Below are 26,753 nucleotides of genomic sequence, written 5' to 3' on the forward strand. Positions count from 1 at the left end.
AGCCAGTAAAGCTTTTGTTTTAATCCCTGCAGGACAAGTTACTGATACTAACATCCTCTTTGTAACACAACTATGAAAGGTACAGAAGTCCTGCCTGTGGTATATGCAACAGCAAGTCTTATGGTATCTTAACGATGAACAAATTTATTCGGGCACAAGCTTTCGTGGACACCGTCCACTGCATTAGATGCATGAAGTGTTAACCTCAAATTGGCCAATTTATAGACACATGCTTGGGGTATATATTCCAGATTCCGGCTGAATTAATCAGGCGCCAAAGTGGGATGTATGGGCTCCCCTTTGGAGTGGGTTGCTAGATCGACAGCTGTCCCTTCTTTGCCCGTCGATCCACCTACATACAGGCATTTCGCACGGACACGCGGGAAGGGTTGTGTTACTTTATGATGGCTGTGTTGCTGTGTGAGCCTGGGCCCATTGCAGACAACGCTGCTCCTTTCTCTCTCCAGCCCCGCCCCGCCTACCCTGTCTCTGGAGCAGAAGTTACCAGCCGAATCCCTCCCACCTGCCTCCTTTGGCTGCTCTCCCACTCCCACCGTCCTGACGTCAGGAAGAAGGAGTGTGCCCCCCCTCCACATTTTAAATTCATCAGAAGGCTGCTGGTAGCCTAGACAGAGAGAGAGAGGGAGGGAGGAAAAAGGGGGGACGAGGGAAGCAAGAGAGAGGAAAGGAAACGCAAACGGCAAAGCCTTGAAGCGAGGCGTCTTGCAGGAGGGGGTGCCGCTGCTCACCGCAAGGTAAACTGCCTTCTGTCTGTGCCAACAGGGATGCTTTGTACATCGTCGCTTGGGGCGGGGGGGCTTAGAACTGAACGGGGGTGGAAGCGGGGGGGTGATGATGGTGATTGTTCAACTCTCGGGTCGCGGCTACATTTGGGGACACATTCTTTGGTATGGGGAGCAGAGGTGTGTGTGCGCGCGCACGCGTGATTTCAGCTGTAAGTGAATGGCTGGGTGTTGGGGTGTGTGTCTGTGCCTCTGTCTATGGTGGCGGCGGCGGAGAATGGCTGTCTTGTAGCCTTTCTCTCCACTGGAGGCTGGGACGCCTTTCTTGACTCCTGTTCCAAGTGAGAATGGAAACCTCCCCCCACCCCGAGTCCTCCGATTAGGAATGCGCAGGGAGGAGTGGGTGGGCGGACGCTTTTTGCACAGATTTGATATTCGATTCTAACACCTAACAAGGTGCAATTGACACGGGAGCAGCAAGGAGAGAGGACGAAGAAAAAAGTGATGGGAAAGCAAAAATCCGACGTTGTGTTTGTTTAAAAAACACACCACGCGATAACGCCGAAATCAACATTTGGCGTGCACGGTTTTTGAAAAGGGTAGCTAAAGGTTTCACGATTGCTCAGGTCCCCACCCCCTTTGGGTTTGCGCGGCTGTGCCTTGATCCCCACGCCGGTTCTAAGAATGCTTCTGTATTCAGATCATAAAGATGGCACTCGTATCTCATTGGGTAATCGGGCTGTTGTAAATGTGGCTGTTTAACTAGAGTTCTTGAAGATGGGCGAGACTGTTCTGGATAACCGAATGGAGGCTTTGAAGAACATAACCTACTGACACTTATTTATTATTCTAAAAAAGATGTCAGTCTTGTCGAACTTCCTTTTTACTGAAGGAGTGTCTAACGTTCAGACTGTGGAAGTGAAACTGTTGAATTGCATGACCCTGTCACCAATCTAGGGAAAAGAATCAGAGGCTTTTATCAGCACCTGATCCACAGCATTTATATGTTTAAAAAAACTGCCAGATCCAGGTTCTAATTTTTTAAGGAGAACAGTGTAAAAGATAGAATAAATGTGGGCTGTAAACTGGAGCGGGGGAATGAGACCCTCATTACTGTATTTACGTGTTCCTTACTGGCTACAGTCCATTAACAGCAATCAATGACTTACAGCTGCACTCCAGCTTTGTGATGGTGAGATTTTGAGACAGTTGGCATAAGCTTTTGTGGGCCAGTGCCCACTTCCATTTTGTGCATGGATTGTCATCCTGAGTTGGCAGGTGTGTACGCATGTGCACACACACACACACACACACACACGTAGGGAGAAGGATGGATATGTTAGCAGTGAGGTCAGAAGAAAATAAAATGCAAAAAATACAGATTGTGATAACTGTGTTAAAGCTTAGATCAAGGATGGGCAACCTGTGTATCTCTAGTTGTTACTGGACTTTGTTGTTGTTGTTCAGTCGTTAAGTCGTGTCCAACTCTTCGTGACCCCATGGACCGTAGCACGCCAGGTCTTCCTGTCCTCCGCTCTCTCCCGGAGTGTGCTCAGGTTCATATTCATTGCATCGGTGATGCTATCTAGCCATCTCATCCTCTGCCATCCCCTTCTCCTTTTGCCTTCATTCTTTCCCAGCATCAAGGTCTTTTCCACGGAGTTTTCTCTTCTCATTAGGTGGCCAAAATATTTGAGCTTCAGCTTCAGTATCTGTCCTTCCAATGAGCAGTCAGGGTTGATTTCCTTTAGGACTGACTGATTTGACCTCCTTGCAGTCCAAGGGACTTGTAAGAGTCTTCTCCAGCACCACAGTTCGAACGCATCAATTCTTCGGCGCTCAGTCTTCCTTATAGTCCAGCTCTCACAGCCATACGTTACAACTGGAAAAACCATAGCTTTAATTATGCGGGCCTTTGTCGGCAAGGTGATGTCTCTGCTTCTTACTATGCTGTCTAGGTTTGCCATAGCTTTCCTCCCAAGGAGCAAGCGTCTTTTAATTTCATGGCTACAGTCACCATCTGCGGTGATCTTGGAGCCCAAGAAAATAACATCTGTTACTGCTTCCATTTCTTCCCCTTCCATATGCCAGGAAGTGATGGGGCCAAATGCCATGATCTTCGTTTTTTTAATGTTGAGTTTCAAACCAGCTTTTGCACTCTCCTCTTTCACCCTCAACAAGAGGCTGTTTAGATCCCCTTTGCTTTCTGCCATTAGGGTGGTATTGTCTGCATATCTGAGGTTGTTGATAATTCTCCCAGCAATCTTAATTCCGACCAGTGATTAATCCAACCCGGCATTTCTCATGATGTACTCTGCATATAAGTTAAATAAGCAGGGCGACAATATGCAGCCTTGTCGTACTCCTTTCCCAATTTGGAACCAATCGGTTGTTCCGTGTCTGGTTCTTACTGTTGCTTCTTGACCCTCGTACAGGTTTCTCAGGAGACAGGTAAGGTGGTCTGGTACTCCCATCTCTTTAAGAATTTGCCAGTTTGTTGTGATCCACACAATCAAAGGCTTTAGCATAGTCAATGAAGCAGAAATAGACGTTTTTCTGGAATTCTCTTGCTTTCTCCATGATCCAGTGAATGTTGGCGATTTGATCTCTAGTTCCTCTGCCTCTTCGGAACCCAGCTTGTACTTCCAGTAGTTCTTGGTTCACATACTGCTGAAGCCTAGCTTGTAGGATTTTGAGCATAACCTTGCTGGCATGTGAAATGAGCGCAACTGTACGGTAGTTTGAACACTCTTTGACATTGCCCTTCTTTGGAATTGGAATGTAAACTGACCTTTTCCAGTCTTGTGGCCACTGTTGAGTGTTCCAAATGTGTTGGCATATTGAGTGCAGCACTTTAACAGCATCATCTTTTAGGATTTTAAATAGCTCAGCTGGAATACTGTCATCTCCGCTAGCTTTGTTGTTAGTAATGCTTCCTAAGGCCCACTTGACTTCACTCTCGAGGATGTCCAGCTCTAGTTCAGTGAGCGCACTATCATGGCTATCAGGGACATTCAGATCTTTCCTGTATAGTTCTTCTGTGTATTCTTTCCACCTCTTCTTAATCTCATCTGCTTCTGTTAGGTCCCTGCCTTCTTTGTCCATTATCATGCTTTCTTGTATTTCTTTTTCTTTGGGATGGATTTAGTTGCTGCCTCCTGAACAATGTTACGGACCTCCATCCATAGTTCCTCAGGTATTCTGTCTATCAGGTCTAATCCCTTAAATCTATTCCTCACCTCCACTGTGTATTCATCAGGGATATGATTGAGGTCATACCTGAATAGTTTAATGTTTTTCCCTACGTTCTTCAATTTAAGCTGAAATTTTGCAACAAGAAGCTCATGATCTGAGCCACAGTCAGCTCCAGGTCTTGTTTTTACTGACTGTATAGAGCTTCTCCATCTTTGGCTGCAAAGGACATCATCAATCTGATTTCGATATTGACCATCTGGTGATGTCCATGTGTAGAGTCACCTCTTGTGCTGTTGGAAAAGAGTGTTTGCTATGATCAGCGTGTTCTCTTGACAAAACTCTATTAGCCTTTGTCCTGCTTCATTTTGTACACCAAGGCCATGCTTGCCTGTTATCCCGGGGATTTCTTGACTTCCTACTTTAGCATTCCAATCCCCTATAATGAAGAGCACATCTTTTTTTGGTGTTAGTTCTAGAAGGTGTTGTAGGTCTTCATAGAACCGATCAACCTCAGCTTCTTTGGCATCAGTGGTTGGGCCATAGACTTCAATTACTGTGAAGTTGAATGGTTTGCCTTGGATTCATACTGAGATCATTCTGTTATTTTTGAGGTTGTACCCCAGTACTGCTTTTCCCACCCTTTTGTTGACTATGAGTGCTACTCCATTTCTTCTAAGGGATTCTTGCCCACAGTAGTAGATGTGACGGTCACCTGAATTAAATTCGCCCATGCTTGTCTTAAATTCACCATGCTTGTGAATTTGCTTAAATTCGCCCATGCTTGTTCTCGCTGAACCATTCAGCGAGAATGGTTTGCTGATTCCCAAGCTGTTGATGTTCAGTCTTGCCATCTCATGTTTGACCATCTCCAGCTTACCTTGATTCATTGATCTTACATTCCAGGTTCCTAAACCTGTTCCTTACAGCATCGGATTTTCTTTTCACCACCAAAGACATCCACAGCTGAGTGTCCTTTCGGCTTTGGCCCAGTTGCTTCACTCTTTCTGGCGCTACTTGGAAATTCCCTCTGCTCTTCCCCAGTAGTATATTGGACACCTTCCGACCTGAGGGGCTCATCTTCCGGCGTCATCTCTTTTAGCCTTGTGATATGTTCCATGGGGTTTTCTTGGCAGGAATACTGGAGTGGGTTGCCATTTCCTTCTCCAGTGGACTACATTTTGTCAGAACTCTCCGCCATGACCTGTCCATCTTGGGTGGCCCTTCATGGCATAGCTTATGGCTTCACTGAGTTACACAAGCCCCTTCGCCACAACAAGGCAGTGATCCATGAAGGGGTGTTACTGGACTGCCACTCCCATTATCCCTCACCATTGGCTATTCTGGCTAGGGCAGATGGGAGTTGCAGTCCAATGTCTGGAGGGCCAAATGTTGCCCACCCCTGGCTTTGATATATGTTAAATAATTACAGTGACTATTCATAAAGTAGTACTGATAAGCATCCTAGCATGAGCAAGTTAATCAATAGCAATAGGTGTCTCAAAATTTTAAAACTACTACAATTTTTATATAATTTAAATTATACTAATAAATATTCTAAATATTATCAAAGTGCTTCACATACAATAGTCTTGTAAAATAGGTTAGTGTTACCCCAAGCATTGAAATCTGCCCCACCTGACCTACATGTGTTTACGAGATCGTCTAGGTAGTGCCTATGCATGTGTGGTTGGGGACTGTGCTTTGCTCAGGGTCTCTAATCCTGTGTACAGTGTGTGTACATGCATAGGGACAGACAGTCTAGTGAATTCCTGTAAACTGGGGGTGGGGCTGTTGCCACAATCCTGCTCCTCCTACACACCTTCACTGTGCATCCTGTGGTCATGTGAAAAGTACTCTAGTCTGTTCATGGCAGAAGCAAGATAACTGGGGACTTCCTGATTTGTAGCCCACTATGCCAGTTCCATGTCTACAATTTAGGTTGTGAACCTGCCTGAGTAGGGTCTTGCCATTCTTATCAGAGTACTGTTGTCTCTCTAGATAAATTTGGGGTCAGTTTATTTTTGGAGGCATTTAGGCCAGGAAGCATCTTTCATTTTCTATTGCCTTTATGAATTCTCTAGAATGCTTTGGGTGTGAGTGTGTATAGGAAGGCTTTATATATTGGTGTGCATCTTTATTTGGTGGAGCAGTTTGGTGAAAGAGACTTCTTCAAAAGCACTGCATCGATCAAAACTAGCTCTTGTCTAAATAGCTCATTTTTGTTCTCTCTCTTTCTCAAACTATATGATGTCTTGGATAGAATATTAAGGACACTCATGGTTACCAGGGGCCTAGTGTATGTATCAGATAGGAGCAGACACTGGAAAGAGCTAAATCAATTTCCCTTTAGAAATGCAATTGAGGATAACTAGTTTAGCCACTGAAGGGGAAATGAATGCAGGAATGTTTGGATAGGGAAGACCCTCTTTTAAGCTTCTATTTAGCATGTATGTTTACACTCTACTGGCTTTGGAAGAGCTGATGCATTGATGCACCAAACTTGCTCCTTTGCATGTTTTCTGGGCAATTCAGTTTCCTTTAGTCTGACATGGCACTTCAGGTATGTAAAAGGAGAATTATGGGATTTAAAGATGGGCTGGGAAGGAAATAAGGGGTTGGTTTGTGGGACAGCTTATGTAAATTAAATATGTAGCAGCATAGCTTGAAATGTCATCTGAAGGATTTGCTCTGCCTGCTGCAATGGTGGGAGGGTTGGAGAGAATCTGGGGCTATTCTTTGTATAGACATCTCATTATTTGAAGTTCTCCAAGGGGTAAATCTTGTTCAGTTTACAGTCTGCTGAACAACTAATGTGGTTATATCTTTTTTCTTTTTGAGGGGGAGAAAAATAGGAAAACTTACTAGATAAATAACACTGCTTGTTATCAACAACACCCCCCCTGCAATTTATCATGATGAATAAATTAATTATTTTATCTTGGTTTTTATATTGTTGTATTTTTAATGTGAACACTTAGTGATTGTAGTATATTAAGCAGTGTAAAAATATTATAAATAAATGAACAAGACACTAGGAGCTTGGAGTGAGAGCCTGATGTGAATGCATCCTATCTTCCTTCACAGAATAATCCCATGTAGAATCAATGTTTGTAGAGGGGGAAGAGTGGAATAATACCTTCAGGCCCAAACTCTGTGTATGGATTGAATCTTCTGAACAGAGCCTATGTGCATGCAAGTTGTATATACTCTGTGTGGTACAAGATCTATCTTTTCATGATACGGTTTTCATGTGTAGCCCAAAATGTCTTCTGATCAGTCCTACTACACATATACAACACATGGAATTTGTGACAGGGTGGAGGGTACGATCTGCTTCCCTCATCCCACTTCATGTCTTGATTGTATATAGAATTGTTATTTGAACCAGGCTTTGGTCTCTCAAAATGTGGCAAGGTTTTTTGATGTGCATATTCTTCTGCTGAAAGCCACCTGCCATTTCCCCCATTGGAAATGCTTCTTAAATAGCCTGTGCCATTAAGCCTAGCAATGGGATCATTTTATCAAACATTCTGCCACACATTGGTAGTTGATGTGTGGTGAAATTCTTGTTACCCCTTGGAAGAATGATACAGATGTGTGGTACCTCATGTGTGTGATATGAGGTACCACAATGATACAGATGTGTGGTACCCCATAAACTTGAGCACACTTCAGGAGAGAGCAGAGGACAGGAAGGCCTGGTGTGCTATGGTCCATGGGGTCATGAAGACTCGGACACTACTTAAACGACTGAAGAACAAATATTTCCCCCATGAGCTGAATCAGCCTGGAATGTGTAAATTTTGGTGTCTAGGCTGGCCATGTTCTTTGTTTAGAGTTACTTCAAGAAATAAAGGCGGGGGGATGGATCACCCCTTCCCTGTTGCAGTTAAGCTTCTTAAAAGCCTCCATTGGTGCCAATGGAAGCTTTAAAAAAGCCTAATTGAACTGGGGGGGTCATTTTCAGGAGGGGGGAGTGTGAGTGTGTGCAAATGAGTGGGATCTGTGCAATCATGTTGGGGGGGGCACATGCCAGTAGTGATGTGCTCCCCCACCCACTGCTGGTATGCAACTCCTGATGTGCTTGCCCAGAGCTTAAGTCTTAAGTTTAAGTTTTAAACTTACATATAGGTGGCACCTTACTGCAGTAAAGCCACATGATATAAATACTGAAGTATACCATAATGTTGGAGAGGGTATTAGATGAGGGGAAGGCTAATAGACATGTTGTAGGAATGCGAATATATGCAAAATTCTCAATAAAGATATTTAAAGGAATATCAGGTATGCAGCATCAACAGATTGTTCCCAATTCTTTCTTAGCACTCCTGAGTGTATATGATGAAATGAAACAATGGTATTGTTTATATCCTTTGTGAATTAGGGAAATGGTACTTTTAGATCACCAGTTCAACAGAGATTATTCTGGACGGATGTAATGCCTTGAAGAACTACTTTTAAAAACTGACAGTTATCTCAGCAATCCTGTGTAATCATAGCATTGACCTGGTTGCTGTAGAAGTATTTTATGTTAAAAACAAGATTACTTTGTATTCTGTAGACTTGGCTATGTTCTAATGTTTTTATTATAATTAAGGGCACAAATCCTATGCATATTTAGATAGAGAAAAGGCCCACAACTCCCGGCATTCCCCAGCCAGCAGCTGGCTGGGGAATGCTGGGAGTTGTGGGCCTTTTCTCTGTCTAAGCATGCATAGGATTGCGCCGATAATGAAGAAAGATAGATATTTCAAAAAGCAGGAGTCTTGGCGGAGCTCCTTGGGAAGCTTCCATTTACCTTCTCTGTCCTCCCCAGTCCCTTACAGTCAAAAAAAATCCCAAGCTTTCCATTTGAGGCATTGGGATGTCTAGGTAGGTATAACTTGCAAACCAGTACATCAGAATGACCAGAATCCTTTGCAGCTGGTATTTGGATGACTAGAAGCAAACTAATAAAAGAAGTTGACAGGAGCTTGAAAGGATCCATACGTGAAGCAGAAGACATAGTTTGATGAATGCTATCAGATCAGAGTGGGAAATGTATTTACCAGTGTTAGCTAAAATTATCACATTTGTAAATATCATCCTTCTCCCTGCTTGTCTGCCTTGGGCAAGTCATTCTCTTTCTAGCCTACTTGTGTTTCTGGATTGCAGTGAGACTTGTGAAACTCTGGATGGTCTGGAGAGAGAGAGAGAGAGAGAGAGAGAGAGAGAGTCAGAACAAATTAGGAAATGTATTCCCTCAAAATGCTACAGTTTGGGAGTCATCCAATGCAAACTCACTGGCAGTAGGCTTGGGACGAGTCAAAGGAAGTATGTCATGCCTGGGATTAATTGCAAGAAGATGCATGCAGTGGAAGTCCAGGTCACTACCATAAATAACTTAAAAACAGGATTAGACAAATTTATGGAGGATGGGTCTTTCAGTGGCTATTAGCTATGACCACTAAAAATGGAGCTTCCTTACTCGGAGGCAGAATGCCGGAATTGGTGGGTGGCTATCATAGACAATTGGCATAATGCCCCACTTCTGAACTTTCAAGGGCAACTAACTCATTACTGTTGGGGATGGAGTGCTGGATTAGGTTGATCCTTGGGCCGATCACTAAAGTTAGTTCTTATGTTGCACACTGAAAAGAGCTATTGAAATTTACTTTTCTAGCAATAAATAGCTCAATTGTTCTTTCAAAAGAAAAATGAATTTGGGGCATTGGATAAAAGTCAAATGGATACTTTGGAGGACAACGTTTGCCCTTTGCATTCTTCTACCTCATCCCATATTTCTTCTGAATTTCCTATTATAGTAGGGCCTTGATCTGCTAGTAGGTTTATTACAAGACAGTTTGATTGTGAGGGATTAACGAAATAGTTGTGCTGCTTTCTAAAGCAGTAAAGTACTGTAGTTACTGGTGCCAAGTGCTACTTTGCATCCTACCAGCCCCCTTTTTATGCATATACAGTGAAAACCAACCTGTTGGACAGAATAGATATCTGTTCAGGGACCACTTTTGACCATCTGCCAGACAGTGTTGGTTTTAACTTTTAAAGCCCTAAACAGCTTGGGGCCAGAGTATCTAAAGGAACTTCTCCCGTATTTACCTCCTCAGACCCTTAGACTACCTTCAGAGTCCCTCCTCTGGGTGTCTCCGCTGAAGGAAGTTAGGTGGGTGGCTATAAGAGAGAGAGCCTTTTCAGTTGTGGCACCCCATTTATGGAATGCCTTTCAGAAGGAGGCTTGCCTGATGCCTACGTTGTTATCTTTTTGCCACCAGGTAAATATCTCCCTTATCTCCCAGGCATTTTAGAGTTTAGATATTAAATTTTATAGCTTTTTTTTTTAGTAATGTTTATTCCTGTGCAGGCTGTTTTGTATTTTTTTTAAAATGCTTTTAGCTTTTTATAATCTGCCCAGAGAACACTTCTTATTGAACGCCTTAAAATATAAGTAAATAAAGTATTTGTTTTTAGGCAACCACATATCCACCCTTTTTTCTAAAATGGCTGGTAGGTCTGAAGGAGACATAGGACTGCTCAGTGGAGGCTGGTGGCACCAATGTCAATGGGGCGGTGAATCCACTCCAGGTTTCAGTCAGAACTCTAAAGGAGCTATCCAAGCACCTTAGATAGCTCCTTTAGAGTTCTGACTGAAATGTGGAGCAGATTCACTGCCCCACTGACATCGGAGCCATCAGCCTTCACTGGGACTGCTTCTCTTGAAGTGGGATGGAAGTGCAGTTTCTGACAGTTTTCCCCTTTCCTTGGTGAGAGACAGCAAAGGTTTTATTGGGTCATAGAAGAAATGATGATGGAGCAATTACAACTATAATCAAAGCAAGCAACTGTTTTCCTACCTGAACCAATACCATGTTCGCTCTCCTTATGAGGTAGGACAGGCAGTCTTGAATGTAATGTAGGCACATCAAGGAATTGACATGTACAAAAACAATTGCTGTTGGAGAGAGAGCAAGAGAGCTGTAGCCTACAGGATAGGGGTTATAACATCATACATAAAACATGTGAGAACAAGGCAGGGGACAGTCGGCCCTGGATCTGCCATAGACTCTCGTAAAAAAGCAAACAGATGTGCAGAGAATCTTGACTTATTCTATGCACCAGATGATACAGGTGGTAACAGTGACTAGTAATAGGTCTTCTACCCATCTTGACTTAAAAACAACTATGTTTTCCCACCAAAATGAGCTTTCTGCTTGCACTCATTTATGAGTTGTTGCATATCCCCATTTGCATATCAGCCATCTTGGAAAATTGCAGCTACAGAATTCATTCTCCAGGATGGGCGTGTCTGCCCAAGTTAAATGTCTTCCTATGTGGACCTGAAACACAAACCTCAAGATTCTCTGCACATCTGGGTTTTTTGGGCAGCAGGCTATATTAGATCGTGGACTAAATAGTGAGTGCCTCTATTTCATTTATGTCTTGAAAATCATAGTAACAGTAGACCTGCAGCTTACTAGCCTTCATGCTTACATGGTCACACTTGCATTGTGACTGGCTTAATCGCCCATAAGTCAGCCTTCCTCAACCTAGTGCCCTCCAAATGTGTTGGAGACCAATGGCTGTGCTCTCTGGGAATGATGGGAGTTGCAGTCCAACACATCTGGAGGGCACCAAGTTAGCCAATGGTGTTGTAAGGTCTGGGTCCATGGACCCCAGTCCATCAATTCTCCACCCATAGCCTAGAACATCAGAAAACATACCACTGCTGACGGTATTTAAATTCAGCATATTTTATTCTGCGCCTGCCATTGTTTGGTCATCATATAAAGGACCTAGTTTTTAGTTGGCCAAGACAAGCTTAGGATGAACTGGTGGTCTTCTGCCTTGGCTCAGTGCTGAATGCTTGTAGGGAGCTTTGACTATTTACACTTATTCAGGCCTGGCATGATGTAAACTGATGTTCTGGTAAGTGAGAAGGGATGCAAGTAAATAGGCGGAAGTTGCTATCTGAAAAGCCCATGCTTTGCCAAAGGCTTAAATCTTCCCCTTCCATCTTTGGCTGCTAAATAGATTTGTGTCTCTAAAATGTGAGCTGTTTTTCCTCTCTCCACTGTGGCTGTTCTCCCTCTCTCTGTCTTTCCCCTCAACCCCTGGGCCTTGTGTTGCTATAAGCATAGCAGCAGAATGCCTGTAACATCCTTCTATTTTTCACTGTATGATGGATGAAGTGACTGCAGGGGAGCAAGGGAAGTGTGGATGATTTGGGGGTGTTGGTCGAGTGAGATCGCTTGCAAAAAGAATCCCTTTAGCTTAGAAGTGACAGCTCATGAAGCAAAACTAGGAAATGCAAATGAAGTTACAATTCCCACCAAAGATTAACAAGCTAGATATTCAAAGGATAATACTCAAGCCATAGACATCATGCAGCCACCTCTTAATTATCTTCACAGTACTGTGTGAATAATTAACATGGTTAAATAAGCCTAAAGCATCTGCACATCTGCGGAGGGCTTCCTTTTAAGCTGTGTGGTGGCCAAAAGAGACAAGGCCACAATGTCCTAGGAGGAGAGGGAAATCGCAGCAGGTAGCATTATGTGATGGACTGTAATTATCTGAATTGAGCTTCAGCATTTTTTATCTTTTTTGGAAGTGACCTTAAAATGGTATTCTGGGTTTAAGCTGTTCTCATCTCAAGACTAGAAAAATGGAAGTAGTTGAACAGGGTTGGGAAACCTTTCTTCTGTTGATGGGCCACATTCCAGTGGTGGGTGTGGCCAGAATTGAAAGTGGATGGGGCCACCCCCTTTTCTCTCACCCCCTTTTCTCTTTCCGCTGCTGTCCCTGTCCAGCAGGCTCCCGGCAAAGGGACAGTTCATTCTTGCCAGAGGTCTGAACTTGGAGAGGGTTTGAAATTGGGGTGCAGATTGCCTACCCTTATAGTAGAGTGTCTCCTCAGCATTACAGGCTTTCTGTTGGACTCCTAATCCTGTTGTTGAGGTTAATAACTTGAAGAACAGCCTGTAGAGCCATATACAAATCATATAGAACCATATAATGTCTTGAAAAACAGTGGACCTGCAGTCTACTATCCTTCATGCTTTCATGGTCATACTTGCATTGTGACTAGCTTAATGGCCCGTAACATACTTATAAGGCAGCCTTCCTCAACCTGGTGCCTTCTAGAAGTGTTTGAGGCCAATGGCCATGCTGTCTGGGGATGATGGGACTTACAGTCCAACACATCTGGAGGGTGCCAGGTTGGAGCAAGCTGGTCTATGGAGTCTTGTCCCTACTAATGTTGGTTTCTTTTCTGGGGTGCTTTTGTGAACTGGAAGAAGTACAGTTAGTGGCTCAGTAGGTGTGAGACATCAATGGCTTCCTTGCTTTTGTAGGTCTCTGAAAGATGAAAGCTTCTGCCTACAGACTCCAGTCACTCAAGTACTAGGCCTATAGCTGGGTTTTGGCTTTGCATTTCCACAGAAATTGTTAGGCTTCTTTTGAACATGGACCCAGTCTTCCCTGTGCTTCCTCTCAGTGCAGGCATATGGTCTGAGCAGAATGTGTAGGAAGGCTGGCGCTCCTGCGTGCTGTTGGTCACCAGGCCAGGTGTCCTTAGTCTTGAGGGATGTCCAGGCTAAAGTATAAAGCTCCATCTATTCTGTCCAGGGTCATGGAATGGGAGGTGCTCCTGCTCATTGCAAAGAGAAGGAAGGAAGTACTTTGAGGATTTAACACTTGCGTCTTTGCTATGTGCTGCTTAAATCTACGAAGAGAAGCATTTACAGATGTTGCTGCCTTGGAACAGCTGGAGGATGGCTGAGTGTACTGCTCCCTAAAGGTTGCTCTCGCATAGTTCTTCAGGGATCTTCAGAGGAGACAAGCAAGTCATTTGATCATGTGTGTGTGTATGTGTGTGTGTGTGTGTAAATGCTAAACAGGCATCTAAACTGATGAGGGCAAGGAGGGAGGTTACTGGATTAAAATCTTATACAATAAGGAAGGGATGGTTGAAGCTCTGTGTAGCTGTAGTAGGGGGGTGCAGAATTTCAGGCCTGAGGGACAAATCTGTCCCTCTGGGGGGTTTCAATTAAGCCCTCTGGAGTTCCCCGGAAAATTGTGCCCCCTTCTCCATGCCCCACACCCTTTCCCTGGAACACCAGAGCCAGTGTGGTATAGTGGCTAGAGTGTTGGACTGGGAGCTGGGAGATCCGGGTTCTAGTCCCCACTCAGCCATGGAAGCTCACTGGGTGACTTTGAGCCAGTCACAGACTCTCCGCCCAACCTACCTCACAGGGTTGTTGTTGTGAGGATAAAATGGAGAGGAGGAGGATTATGTATGCCGCCTTGGGTACCTGAAGGAAGAAAAAATGTGGGATGTAAATGTAATAAATAAATACCAATTCGTTGGCGGTTTTTAAGTTACAATATGCTGGTATTTGGGGATTTTTAATTTATTTGATTTGCACCCTGCCTTTCTACCAAGAAAATGGCACTGGAGGTGGCTTTTTTGGCCCTGCCCCTTTTGCCTCTGGCCCTGCCCACCACTAGAATGCGGTCCCTGAGAGCTTCTTTGAAATGAAATTTGGCCCTCAGGCTAAAAGAGTTTCTGCACCCCTGCTCTAATAGCTCACAACATTTAATTTCCTTAATAGGTGTAGAAAGAGAATAGGAAAATTTCTTATTGTGTACCTGTAAGCTGGCAATGGCAGCCCATCTTCTGGTTTCTCCCTTCTGATAGTCATGATTGTAGCTTAGTATGCCAAATCACGGTGGGACTACTTGGGAATGAGTGTGCTCAAGCCAAAAGAGGAACCTGGGTGGGGTTAGAGGTGTGCAAACAGTGTGAGCAGACAAGGGAAGTGGAGGCAGGCAAGGAAGGTACTCTGGTACCTACTTTATGTACTGCCTTCTCCCACATGAGCCAGCTCCCACCAGTATCAGAGGTGACAAGATGGTGACAAGGCAGTGAGCCTTTTTGGTGGTGGTGCCCCAGCTTTGGAATTCTCTCCCCAGGGAGCTTCATCTGGAAAACTTTGTTCAAGTGACATCCTTTCCATGCTAAGTTAAACCCTTTTTATTTTCCCAGGCCATTTAGACATGTTATTTTAACTCTGGCCTATGGTTGTATTGAGATACTCTTCTACCTTATTGCATTTTTATATTCTGTTATATTTGATTTCATTGAGTTTTAATTTTTTTTATTTTGTATAGGCTACTCTGGGAATCTTTTTTTATTTATTTAAGAGTACAGTACTAAATTCCTGGCCCCACATAATTTGGGGCTGCTGGAGTATAAAAGAAGTCAGTATTGTATATATGAGAACAGCAGCACATACCAGACTTCTTTCAAAAACTCAGCTATTACAACTCACTGGGAAAACCCAGGACAAAAAAAAACTTGGACTGGAGGAAAATAAATGAGTTTAACTTAGCTGAATATTGCCCATGGATTACTGGTCCATCTAGGCTCAGGATTGTTCTGGCCCCTAAGGAGGCTATGCAGGCCCAACCAGACTTCTGCCAAAGTGAAGTTGTTTCTCCTAGTTCACTCACATGTCCTGCTCATGCTGAGACCTTATGGGCTTACTCAACGATCACACTGCTATTATGATGAATGGTCCAGCTAGGGTTGGATCTAAGAGCTAAAGCCTGAGGCCCCACAGCCCAGGGGGGCTCAAATGACTACCTAGAGAGTGGCAAGTGATGAGGGCAGCAGACGCAAACTCCATTTTATTCCTGTAGTCATGATGGTGCTGTGATTTCAGTCTAAAATGCAAAACTGTTAATGCACAGAGGTTTTTTTCTATCACGGTTGGCAAATAGACCCTCCATAAGACTACTGAGTCCAGGGTCTAAATTTATCTAGCTGCATCACCGATTATCATGGCAAGAAAAGACAAATGAGTTAAGGAAAGAAAATGTGTAGCCATGAGGATTGGGATAGTCATGACGATAGTGCAGGAATTATAAATGCAGCTGCATGGCATCCATTAATTTTTGGTTTCTGTAGCTATGTGTTTATTTATTGCAATAGTTTTATTCTGCTCTCAGGCTGAAGAGCTGGCTACCAATAAGAGCAATAAAAACAAAGTACAAGAAATGGCACAGCTGACCACAAGACTTTAATTCTGGTCATAAACTGGCAGGTTTTTTGATCTTTGAATTTCCCTGGTTTTTGAAAAGGAAAGTTATTATTACAGTGTTCTGGAAAAAATAAACAACAAAACACAAAGAAATGATTAACTGAATTGATGTGTACAAATTAATTGATATGTCCCTGTATGTTCAGAATAGCTTCCTTCTGAGTAAGCCTGCACAGGATTCAAGCATAGATTTTTCCTTTTCCTCCCTCTCCATCAATTATCTGTCAGTCAGTGAGGGTGATTCCCTCAGATTTCAAAATTATCTCATCAGTTGACAGTTTCCTGCTACCCCTCCCCCACTGTCAGAATTCTGTCAGGAACACTACAGTTCCACCCCAAACACTGGGTTACTGGCAGCATTCTAGCTTCAGAGTGAAACTGAGCATGCTGGACATAACTTTGGCAACAGCTGCTGCCGTAGCCATTCATGGGGCAGAAAAACCTTGATAACTTCTACACTGCTGCTCAGAATTTCACCAAATGAATGAAAGGCATACCTCCTTGACAAGCCTGAATAAAGTACATCAGTTGGTTCACCCAGAATTTGGAAAAAAAATATGCCAAGTTGCAGTCTTGAGAGCGAAGTGCAAATATGTCAATTTTCAGCACTTTTTAACTTGCTGTATTTGTGGCAGTTTGTATCGGAATGGTTTGAAATAATTTGAAATCAGCTTGAAATTGCACAATTGTAGACCACATTGGTAGATTATGGATGTCAAGTTACAAAGTATTAGCTCAACAGGTGTCATTTTTCTAGGCAGTAGAATTTTGAGGCAGAACCTTTTTTTGTTTGTTTGCAACTCACCTTAACTAAAGGGGCACTCCCATGCCCCTTTAATATGGGCCGGGGACCAGAACATCTCCCTCTAGCCAGAGAAGTATAATGTTGTTGAATGTACTAATTGTACTCCTGACTTCCTCAACATCCGGGCGGAGACTGCATTAGTGGATTTTAAATCCCTTCTTGTGCATGCCTATGACTGGCGTAGAGATTGCCTGGACATATATGTTCTAAACAGACATCGCTCAGCTCTTCAGCTTTCCCACGAAGTCAGACCTCGCTTTCCTTAACATTACAGTGCACCCTGCAAGTTAGAATATGACGCTGCAGCTGCAGGCTGCCGATGTGTGCGACTGGTCTGCCATCTGCCCTCGTGGTGCCCTGCACCTACTGAATGTCCCACTTTCCTGCTGTCTCCTGCTGCCTCTGCAGCTGATGGAGCAGCCCTGTGTTTCCATTGCTTGGGTGTGCCTGCAAAGGTGATTGAGCTGCCTTAAGCAGTCCTATTCTCAGCCGGAGCTTCCAAGGTGCCACTGGACATCTATTAGACAGTTGATAATGAATTCAGGGGCCCAGAAGCCCTGTCCACTTGCCTTTTAGCCCCAGTATGCGCAGTTTCCCAGCCAACTGTCTCGAGCTGTTTCTTCCTCTCTACTGCTGATAACTTAATGGGCACAAGTAGCCTGGAATGCAATCATGAAAGTCTCCTTACCATTGTCTTGGGCCCACACAAGTGCCACTGCTGTTTATAGCTCCTAAGCAGTTTTCCTATTCCTTAGGACTCTTGCTCCTCTGTCTGCTTTGTGCTACAGGTTGAACTCAATGTCTGAGCGATGTTGCTCACTTATTTCCCATTGGCACCACTTCTTTTGTTGCAGAAGACGGCCACATCATGTCATCTGACCAGACTTCTCAGTCCACTGTGCCACCTCTCCACTCGCCAAAGTCACCTGTGTGGCCCATTTTCCCCTTTAACAGGGAAGGAAGCCGGATCTGTGAGAGGGGCACCCACCTTCTTCGGGACTTACCCAGCCCGCTTCCCACCAAAAGAACCAGGACATACTCTGCGTAAGTATCCAGACTATGCCATTGGGGTAGAGACTGCTGAAACAGACCGTTTTCTCATTCTGAAGCTGGTTAAAATCCAGACTTTCCATGTAATATTTGATGATATGGAATGTATTGGGGGAGATGAGAAATGGCTGTTTTAATTATATCCGTGATCTGGTTTTCAGTTGTACGCATTATTTGATTCTGGCCTAGTTCTGCTTTAGCTCTTTTTAACTTTGATCCTTGTGGAAACCGGCAGGCCATGATGATGCTACTTTCTGGTATTTTTGGTTAGTTCCCAAATGGTCGTCTTGAGTTCTCTTTCACTCATAACCAAGCAGTTGTTATAGGTGGGCTTTCGCTTCTGCCATGAATCATGTAGTGCCTAAATCACAGCTGGTTGGCCACTGTGTGAACAGAGTGCTGTACTGGATGGATCCTTAGTCTGATCCAGCATGGCTCTTCTTATGTATGGAGTTGCTGTGGTGGATCTAAGACAGTGCAGTCATACAGACACACACCCAGACTACTTTGAATGTAGCTCTCAAAGTAGAAAGCCTGCACATCAAGATGGTGGCTTTTAATATTCCTTAGTATAGCACACCACCAGGAGCATAGAAAGCATGCTGGGGAGAAGGCAGACACTTCTTTCACCTGGGACACTGGGTGCTTTCAGGTGAGGCTTTTATTGTGCATTTGCCCTGCCTCATTCAGGAATTTTATGGGGACTCCAGATGTCATTGTCATCCACTTGTGTTTTCCCACCACTTCTTCCATCTTTTTTTCTTACCGTGGAAAATCTGTTAAGGAAGAAAAGACTGAATAGCTGCACAACTGCAGACCATGGGTTAAACAGCAGGAGAGTGGACACACCGCCTGCAGTGCATCCACCACTTCCACTTTTACTCAGCAACACATGAGAAGCTCCATCTTAGATTGCTGAACATGCCATCCGAACCTGGAGCGCTGGGTTGTTTAGCCCCTAAACAACCCAGCAGTCCAGGTTGAGGCAACACGCTCAGTGACCTACAGCGCAGCTGCTCGCAGGTTGCTGAGTAAAAGTGGAAGTGGCAGGCATGCTGCTGGCAGTGCACCCGCTCTCTCACACTCATGCACAACAGCCTATGGGTTGTTTAACCCATGGGCTGTTGATTGAACCTGAGCACTATCTTTTCCTGTGGTGAGTGCAAGAGCCAAGCTGAACTGATGGTAAGTCTGCCCTGGGGCTGTGTTGATCCCTGTGAGCTGGGAGGGATTGAAGGACCTCACATATCTGGACTAGAGTTCAGGTCTTTTGGGGAGTAGGGGAGAGTTTTAAAGTAGTCCGCTAATTCAGGTTGCCTGCCAATACTCAGTCTCCTAATTCAAATTTTCCCTAATGTGGTGGTTAGTTTTGAGAGGTTTTTGGAGGAGGAAAAAGATGTATAAGTATTGAGTTTTACAAGTTGATTCTTAACTCTATGGATTTAACTGCCTAAGCATATCCTCTGTCAAATTTCAAAAGTACAATTCTGAGGCCCTGCTGAGTCTGTATGGATGTTTGTTTAGGCTGTGGGAAGTATGAGAGCAGTCTAGGAAGGCAGCAGCTGAACACCTTCTTGGCTGGAAATTCCAACATGGTTCGAACTGATTCTTATCCCTCCTTCTTCTTCCTCTCCTCCTTCCCCTTCCTAGGACGGCTCGTGCCTCTGCTGGTCCTGTCTACAAGGGTGTATGTAAGCAGTTTTCACGCTCCCAAGGCCACGGTTTCATCACCCCAGAGAATGGCACAGAGGACATATTTGTACATGTTTCTGAGTGAGTTCTATGGGGAGTAGGGTCAAGAGCCATCAGTGTCTTGCTATCATGCAGATACACCATGTCTGAGCAGTCAGTCCCCCTTTTCCCCCCTCTGCACCCCTACTTGTGTCAATGGCATTGTTGTAACACAAGGTACTACATGTTTGTGAAGGAGCCATCATGCCACACTATTACCTGGATGCTGACAGAAAAAATATTTTTCTGCCTGAACCAAATAGAAAATTAGAGACTGTTGCTTGAAATGTCAGCTAGGGCATGGTGTAATGTGGCCATGGTGCAGTGCCATTAAATATACCTACATACCCCATGCTGTGTTGTAGTGATCCCTTCTATACCTCTGCAAGACATATCAAATTCTCCCAGGAAATGTGGTCACTTTTCAGCTGGGCTAGGGTGCTTCTGGACGGAGAGGTCCTAGCACTACCAACTGGAAGGCATTGGGCTGGGCGCACAACACAGCTGGCTCATTGTGGGTTACTTAACCCACAATGAGCTGTGGTGTGTGCTGGGCGCATGCGGCTGCCATTTTGAATAGGCAACCCCTGATTGGGGTGATGGGGGTTGCGCCATGTCACGCAAACCTGGCCATCATGGGTTATTCAAGGGTTAATATAACCCTCAAGGGTTAATATAACCTCACATAACCCTGCTACTAATCGTGGGTGATGTGAGGGTTATTTAACCCTTGAATAAACCAAGATGGCTGGATTTGCACAACATGGGGATTGCATATTCAAAATGACAGCTGCATGTGCCCAGCATGCATCACTGCTTATTGTGGGTTAAATAAACCATGATGACCTGACTGTGTCATGCGAACCAGGCTATTGTGTAGCAGTTCCATCTTTTTCTCCCCAACTGATTCTTCATGGTAAGAAAAAAGATGGAAGAAGAGGTGGGAATACACTGGGTGGGGGCGGGGGGAGGTTTACAAGTGGAAGATGATGTCTGGACCCCCTGTAAAATTCAGTGAGTAAAGCAGGGCAATGGCATGATAAAAGCTTTGTCTGGAAGCACCCCTAGTTTGGCAAAATAGCTCTGTGTGCGTGCGTTATACAAACTCATAGTAAATTCCTGAGAATAAGTGCCATTGAATACGGTGGGTTGTATTTCTGCTTAAACATGCATAGGAATGCACTGTTTCTTCTTGAACAGTGCACACACTGTAGTGCAGATATTGTGGGATAAAGAAAATATGTTCTAGGGTCTCAATTTTTGGGAGCTTCTAAGCAATGAGTGTAGTCAAAATGGTAACCCTTGTATTCCATATTAAAGTCTGTTTTCCCCTCCTGCAGCAAAAATTCTGCTCGGTCTGCAACAATAATGGCCGCTTTGCATCATCTGCTAGCTGTCACCACTGCTCTCTGGGAAGTGGTATCTCGAATATTTCAAAAGATATCCAAAATTGGAGAGAACACAATTCTTTAGAGCCAATGAAGATAAGGGTACTTCCAGATAAGGCTTTTATTGTGCAATTAAACTGCCTCATTCATGGAATGTTATGGGGTTCCAGGCATTGTCGTCTTCCATTTCTGTCCATCCTGTGTTTTCACTGCTTCTTTTGCCTTCTTTTCTTACCAGAAAAAAATCCATTGAGGAAGCAAAGAGGGAATAGCTGCACAATGCTTTTCGATTGTTAATACTAGGAGCCCTCTGTCTGGAAGCGCACCAAGACAAAAAGCAATGCATTTAAATGGCAAGAAGCTAGCGCTGGGGTTTTAATATCAGGAAAAGCTTCCTAAGTATTGGGTGAATGGAGCAAGTTGCTAAGCAGATAGTGAAATCATCTTCATTTTATGGTTTCAAGAAAAAGCTGTGTAGATGTCTCCTAGGAATGCTTTAGATTAGAATATAGAGTATCCTGCCTAGGGAGAAGGAAGAAGCAAGACTTGAGAACTTCGTATCACGAGGAACAATAAACTCTTCACATCTTTCTACAGAGGATCTCACATGAGCAGAAATGGGGGCATGAAATATGTTTTCCCTAATTATTATGCCTTGTAGATGGAACTAGGGTCTGCTAATCCAAGGAAATGTAGTAGAAAATGCTAATGTTTAAAGCTAATTTTAAGTGCATTTCTGATCCTGATTTTTTTGATGTGGTGATACTGCCCAAATGGCAGAACTCTTCCTAAATGAGTGTGCTCACAATTTTGGACGGGTATTCAGCTTTTGGCCTATTGTGTTCTTAAGGGCATAATCCTATGCACATTGCTGGCTGAGGAATGCTGGGAGTTGTAGGACGTTTGTCTGTCTGAACATGCATTGTGCCTTAAATTTATCTATTTGTTTACTTATTTTGCTCTTGTTCTGAGGAAGCTCAGAACATAAAGAGTGTTTCAAAGCAATTTCCCATCCAGGTATGGTCCAGGCTGAAACCTGTTGCTTTAACAATGTGATGGCATCACGTATCTTCATATAATCCTCTAGACCCTTTGCCTTCTCATTTAATCTGGGAAGCATTCAAGTGATCCAACCCACCCACATTTACTGAACGTGTGAGGGGACAGTGGGAACATGCCAAAGTCATTGACCTGCTACCAACCATGCTGCCATGCCTTCAGTGGAATTGTGAAGGGAGCCTACGTGCCTGTACATGAAAGTGCAAAACATCATCCATGAGAATGGGAAGTCTGGCATTCCCATTTGCATGAAGAAGGCCTATGTATGCAAATAGGAAATGTATAGGACCCCTTCTCAGTTCTGCTGAACAGGGGTGGTAGGGGTGTGTCCCCACCCCCTGGCTGCAGTCTTGAAGCTGAGAAAGCAACTTAAGACCACACTTTAAGAATCTTAGAAAGCGATTCATGATTTCCAGCTCTATGAATGGATTATGGTCTCTCAAGACCCTCTCAAAGTGGTTATCAGAACCAGGTTGTGCAGAATTCTTGGGGGAAGTCATTTGGTTTCAAACTCATTTACATGTAGTGAAATGGATGTTTCATGACCTGAGTTACTCTTCACCTCAGTCAAGACCAGAGTTCTGCACTGTTTCTTTTTTTTCTTTTCAGCATCGAGGGGGAATATGTCCCGGTAGAAGGAGATGAGGTCACATACAAAATCTGCCCCATCCCACCAAAGAATCAGAAGTTCCAGGCTGTGGAGGTGGTGCTCACCCACTTAGCTCCGCACACAAAGCATGAAACATGGTCAGGCCAAGTAATTGGCTCGTAAACTGCTTTTTGAACCTGCAGGCCAACTCCATCCGGAAGTGGAGTTAGATGGTGTGGCGGGTGGTGGAACTGCTGGAGCAATGGAAGAGGCCAGGCTGGCAATTCTTGTTTGCAGTGTGACATGTTTGCGTTTATCTCCTGTCTTTTCTAAGACTTACCTTTTTATTTGTAAATGTGCTTTTCTCAAGATGGCAAACAGGAAGTGGAAAAGTGCTGCTGGGAGGCTTTCTTTGTATATGTCATGAGCTCCTAACTGAACCTGATTGGGCAAAGGCAGAGCTCCGTGTGTGTGTGTGTGTGTGTGTGTGTGTATCCATTCAAAAAGACTGATATTTATTCTGCTGGTACCCTGCACGCATTAACAAAATAATTGTCTATTATCTTGGTCCCTTTAACATCTCCTGCTACTTTCTCAGCAGGGGCTGTATCGCAGTAGCCCTCCCATTTGCATTAAGCTCCCTTCTCAGCCAAAACAGGTACTAAGTTACAAGTGGGAGACTTGTGGCCCTCCAGATGTTTTGGCCTACAGTTCCCATGATTCCTCACCATTGGCTATGCTGGGTAGGACTGATGGGACTTGCAGGCCAAAACATCTGGAGGGCTCACCCCTGTACTAAATGATGCAGTAAAGAATTGCTCTGGGGACAATTCTACATCGTGTGAAAGTATTGGGGCTGTAGTGTCTTCCAGAGCCTTTCTCAAATTATGTCATTTACAGAGATACTTTAAGGTGTTCTTGTTTTTCCCAGCCATCCTGCTTTGCGTAAGAGAAGGGACCACTGGATTCGCCTTTGCCTCAGTCCATTGCTGGCACTTTTCTGGATCTCTGCCAATCTTTGTCTATTGTGATCAATGGCTTGACTGCCACAGCTAGGTGAGCTTTGGATAGGATTGCTGGTCTAGTGCTAATGCTGCTTTTCCCACTTGTATTTCCGGCACAACAGATATCTGAAGTAGGTTGTGCAAAGAAGCCAGTAGGAGGCACCACTCAAGAAGCAATGTTTCTGAAATAATAAAGATGTGAATACCCCAGTGGTATTCACTCTTGGATCTGTCAGATTCTTCTGGTATGTTACAGAGAAATTGCTAGTTTTACTTTGTCTCCGGTTTAAGCAGGGGACCAGACTTCGAAGGAGATGGGGATTCTGCATTAATGGGGCACTGGACATGATTCATTGCGAAAGTGATGCCGCTGTTGGAAGCAGCCTTAGAACTGTTGGATCCGGTGGTGCTTCCATTCCCCAGTGTGTAATGTGAATTACTTTTCATCAGAAGTGCTGAGTGTTCAGTTTTTGGATATTATTATGTGGCAGTTTGGGTACTTAAATCCTTTAGGAAAATGATGAGTAGGCATTCTTGTGAAAATGCTAGCCTGTAACTTCTCTGTGCTGTTGATACAGGTTTATTCATTTTTAATTGCTGTAGAAATACTTCCCCTTTTTTACATGACTGCTCTGCTACACAGCCTGTTCAGTGGCTGCTTCTAAGAAGAGCAGAGGAGAAGAGGGGCCAGGACAGAGAATATAAATCTAAAGAAAACACTAGAACAGATCTTTCCAGGGCAAGCAAATCACTCAGTTAACACAAGGTTAAGTATGGTTTTTTGTTCAGTTTTACAAATGATGGTCCTACCAAGTTTAATTTGGTGTCTTCTGCTTTTGATTACACAAGTCAATGAAAGTTTGTAAATAACCCCTCACTTGTGGCTATTTAAGAAGGAACATTTCTAGGTCCTTCAGACTTGTTCCCCTATATACCACAGTGGTTTGTTCCAGTTGGGCCCCAGTTGTGGCAATGTGTTGCTCCCAGCCTGTTGTGCTGTATGTTCAGGTCCTACGTGCACAGAGTCCTGTACTTTCTGCCCTGCATAGTGGGGTTCTTTCCCCCCATTACTCCTGAAGTAAATGCAACTGCGCTATCTGGAGTCACATTAGTGTCTTAAATTGTAGCAAAATATAATGTCAGAAGGACAATATATGTGTCAGTTTCTGTTGGTTTCAAACAGAATACTGTGTGTGTTTGGTTTCTGGATTTTGGGTTTTCTCTATTAAGTAGATATCACCCTGCTGACATTACATTTTCCACATATATTAAAACGTAAACAGTGCCCATTAAGGCATTTGTCTCTCCTGAAAATAATGCAAAAAAGAAAGAGTTCTTGCAAATGAAGGTATCTTTGCTAGAAAAAGCATCAGTTGTAATATTTGAAATAGATAGAGCCACCGGGATGTGTTGGTGTTATGCTCTTGGGCCGTGTATGGTGCTTCTTGGCAGTGGAATTCTGCGTGGAGAATAGCATTTTGGTTTGCTGCATCTCCAGAGATGTAGGCTTCAGTACTCTCCGTGTGTGTTGTATTTCTGAGTGTAGCACAGGATGGACTTCCTCCAGATGGGTGGCTGGGCTAGTTTTCCTACTCTTCCTTCTGTTACACTAACTCAGACAGTTTGATGTTCACCCTTTGTGTGTCTAGTCCTGTAGTCAATGAGGGTTATGTGCAAGAGAGATGGAGGAATGGGTGTATCAGTGGCAAGATTCATGGGGCGGTACTAGATAGTGGGGTCTAGCAGCATTGTATTGAGTGCTTTGGTTATGTTTTGGTTCTGCCTAGCTTTCCCCAAGCATTTTACTTCTCTCCCAGGATATACAGGGTCATGTCTAAAAGCACAAACCTGATTTCTAATAATCTTCTAGATGTTCTAAGTAGAAAGGATTTCCCAGTGTACGGTGTGCACGCTAGGAGTCTGCATGTTGGTGTCAAGCAGTCTAAACTTAAGTGGACTGTCAAGTCCAAAGGTTCTTGGGCAATGCCCTATCTGAGGTTGCTCGGCCTGGGGAGAAACTGTAAGTGCATCTGGACTTTGAGTTGATGCTCTAGAGGTAAACACCACTGTTCTCGGAGCTAAGTGGAAGTTGCAAGTATGCATGTGTTAGGCTGAGGATTTAGTGTGGTGCCTCTTGGGGAGTTGAGGGGTTAGGGCTGGAATACGTCGTTAAGGAAGGTACTAACCTAGCTCCTTCCCCTGATGTGCTAGTTTCCACATACAGGGAACTTTATGAAGAGGAGCATTCAAAAACATCACAACCCTCCCCATGGCCTACTGTGAAGTAGCACAGTCCAGAAAGTCCCTACCATGTGAATTTACTGCATCTATAGCTTACTCTTATGACCACATATGAGTGGTCTCCAAGCAGTACTATACAAAAAGGCTGCTAGCTACATTCTAAGGAGGACCATGGGTTTTTTTGCTTCTGATTCTTGTTCCTCATGAGAACATTATGTGTCCTTTTGGATGAAGTGACCAACATTCACAATTATCTTCCTTGGAACCAGATAAGGGCCACAGAAGAACCTCTATGTATGTGAGGTAAAATGGGGGTAGTGAATTTTTAAAAGGCCTTTCAAATAGAGGAGCTCTTGCTGTGCATAGATATAGGCTTGTCTGGGTCTTTTCCTCAAGATGCAATAGCTGCCCTCTAGCTCTAATAGAAGAAAAAAGTATGGCTCTGAAGGAAGCCATTTCTCCTCTTCCCAAGATGCATCTAGGCCTGTGTGTGTGTGACCTGCTTCCTGTGACACTTGGAGGGACTTCCTGCTCACATTAAACACCAGCAGCTCCTAGCCTCTGTCCCTCTCCTTCAGGGTGCAATACGAGTGGGAAGTGCCACAAAATTGTGACTTCCCTCTGGGAACGCTTGTGATCCTTTCTGAAATAACCTTGTTACCTATAGTGTGTCTGTGTTTTTACACTTTTTGTGTGGTCCTTGCCTGTCTGACCCCATGTTGACCTTTGTAACACTGGCAATAAACCATTAAAGTGACTTTCCCATGAGTCTTTCCTGTTTTGCCTATTATTCCTTTGTAGGGTGGTTCTTTGGAGCATGAGGCGGTATCAGAATGACATCAGCAAC

At 44.0% G+C, this 26,753-nt stretch overlaps 1 protein-coding gene across 2 annotated transcripts; it reads left to right on the forward strand.

Moving 5' to 3' along the window:
• The first annotated feature begins 491 nt into the window (after window positions 1–491).
• Window positions 492–26,677, forward strand: CSDC2 (cold shock domain containing C2). Of its 2 annotated transcripts, XR_014784314.1 has the most exons (5): window positions 609–755; window positions 17,699–17,888; window positions 19,545–19,667; window positions 22,682–23,309; window positions 23,427–26,672. XR_014784314.1 is itself a non-coding variant. In XM_084809977.1 (4 exons), the coding sequence occupies exons 2-4, from the start codon at window positions 17,713–17,715 to the stop codon at window positions 22,842–22,844; spliced, it is 462 nt and encodes a 153-aa protein (XP_084666103.1). In that variant the 5' UTR covers window positions 492–755; window positions 17,699–17,712; the 3' UTR covers window positions 22,845–26,677. The 2 variants fall into 2 exon arrangements, 1 of the variants encoding a protein (XP_084666103.1); XM_084809977.1 differs by having other exon boundaries at window positions 492–755; window positions 22,682–26,677.
• The last annotated feature ends 76 nt before the right edge of the window (window positions 26,678–26,753 follow it).

This window comes from Heloderma suspectum, chromosome 7 (assembly GCF_057233095.1).
Source record: "Heloderma suspectum isolate Gila_16-S chromosome 7, 16-S_ref, whole genome shotgun sequence".
In the NCBI taxonomy this organism is placed as follows: Eukaryota; Metazoa; Chordata; class Lepidosauria; order Squamata; family Helodermatidae; genus Heloderma; species Heloderma suspectum.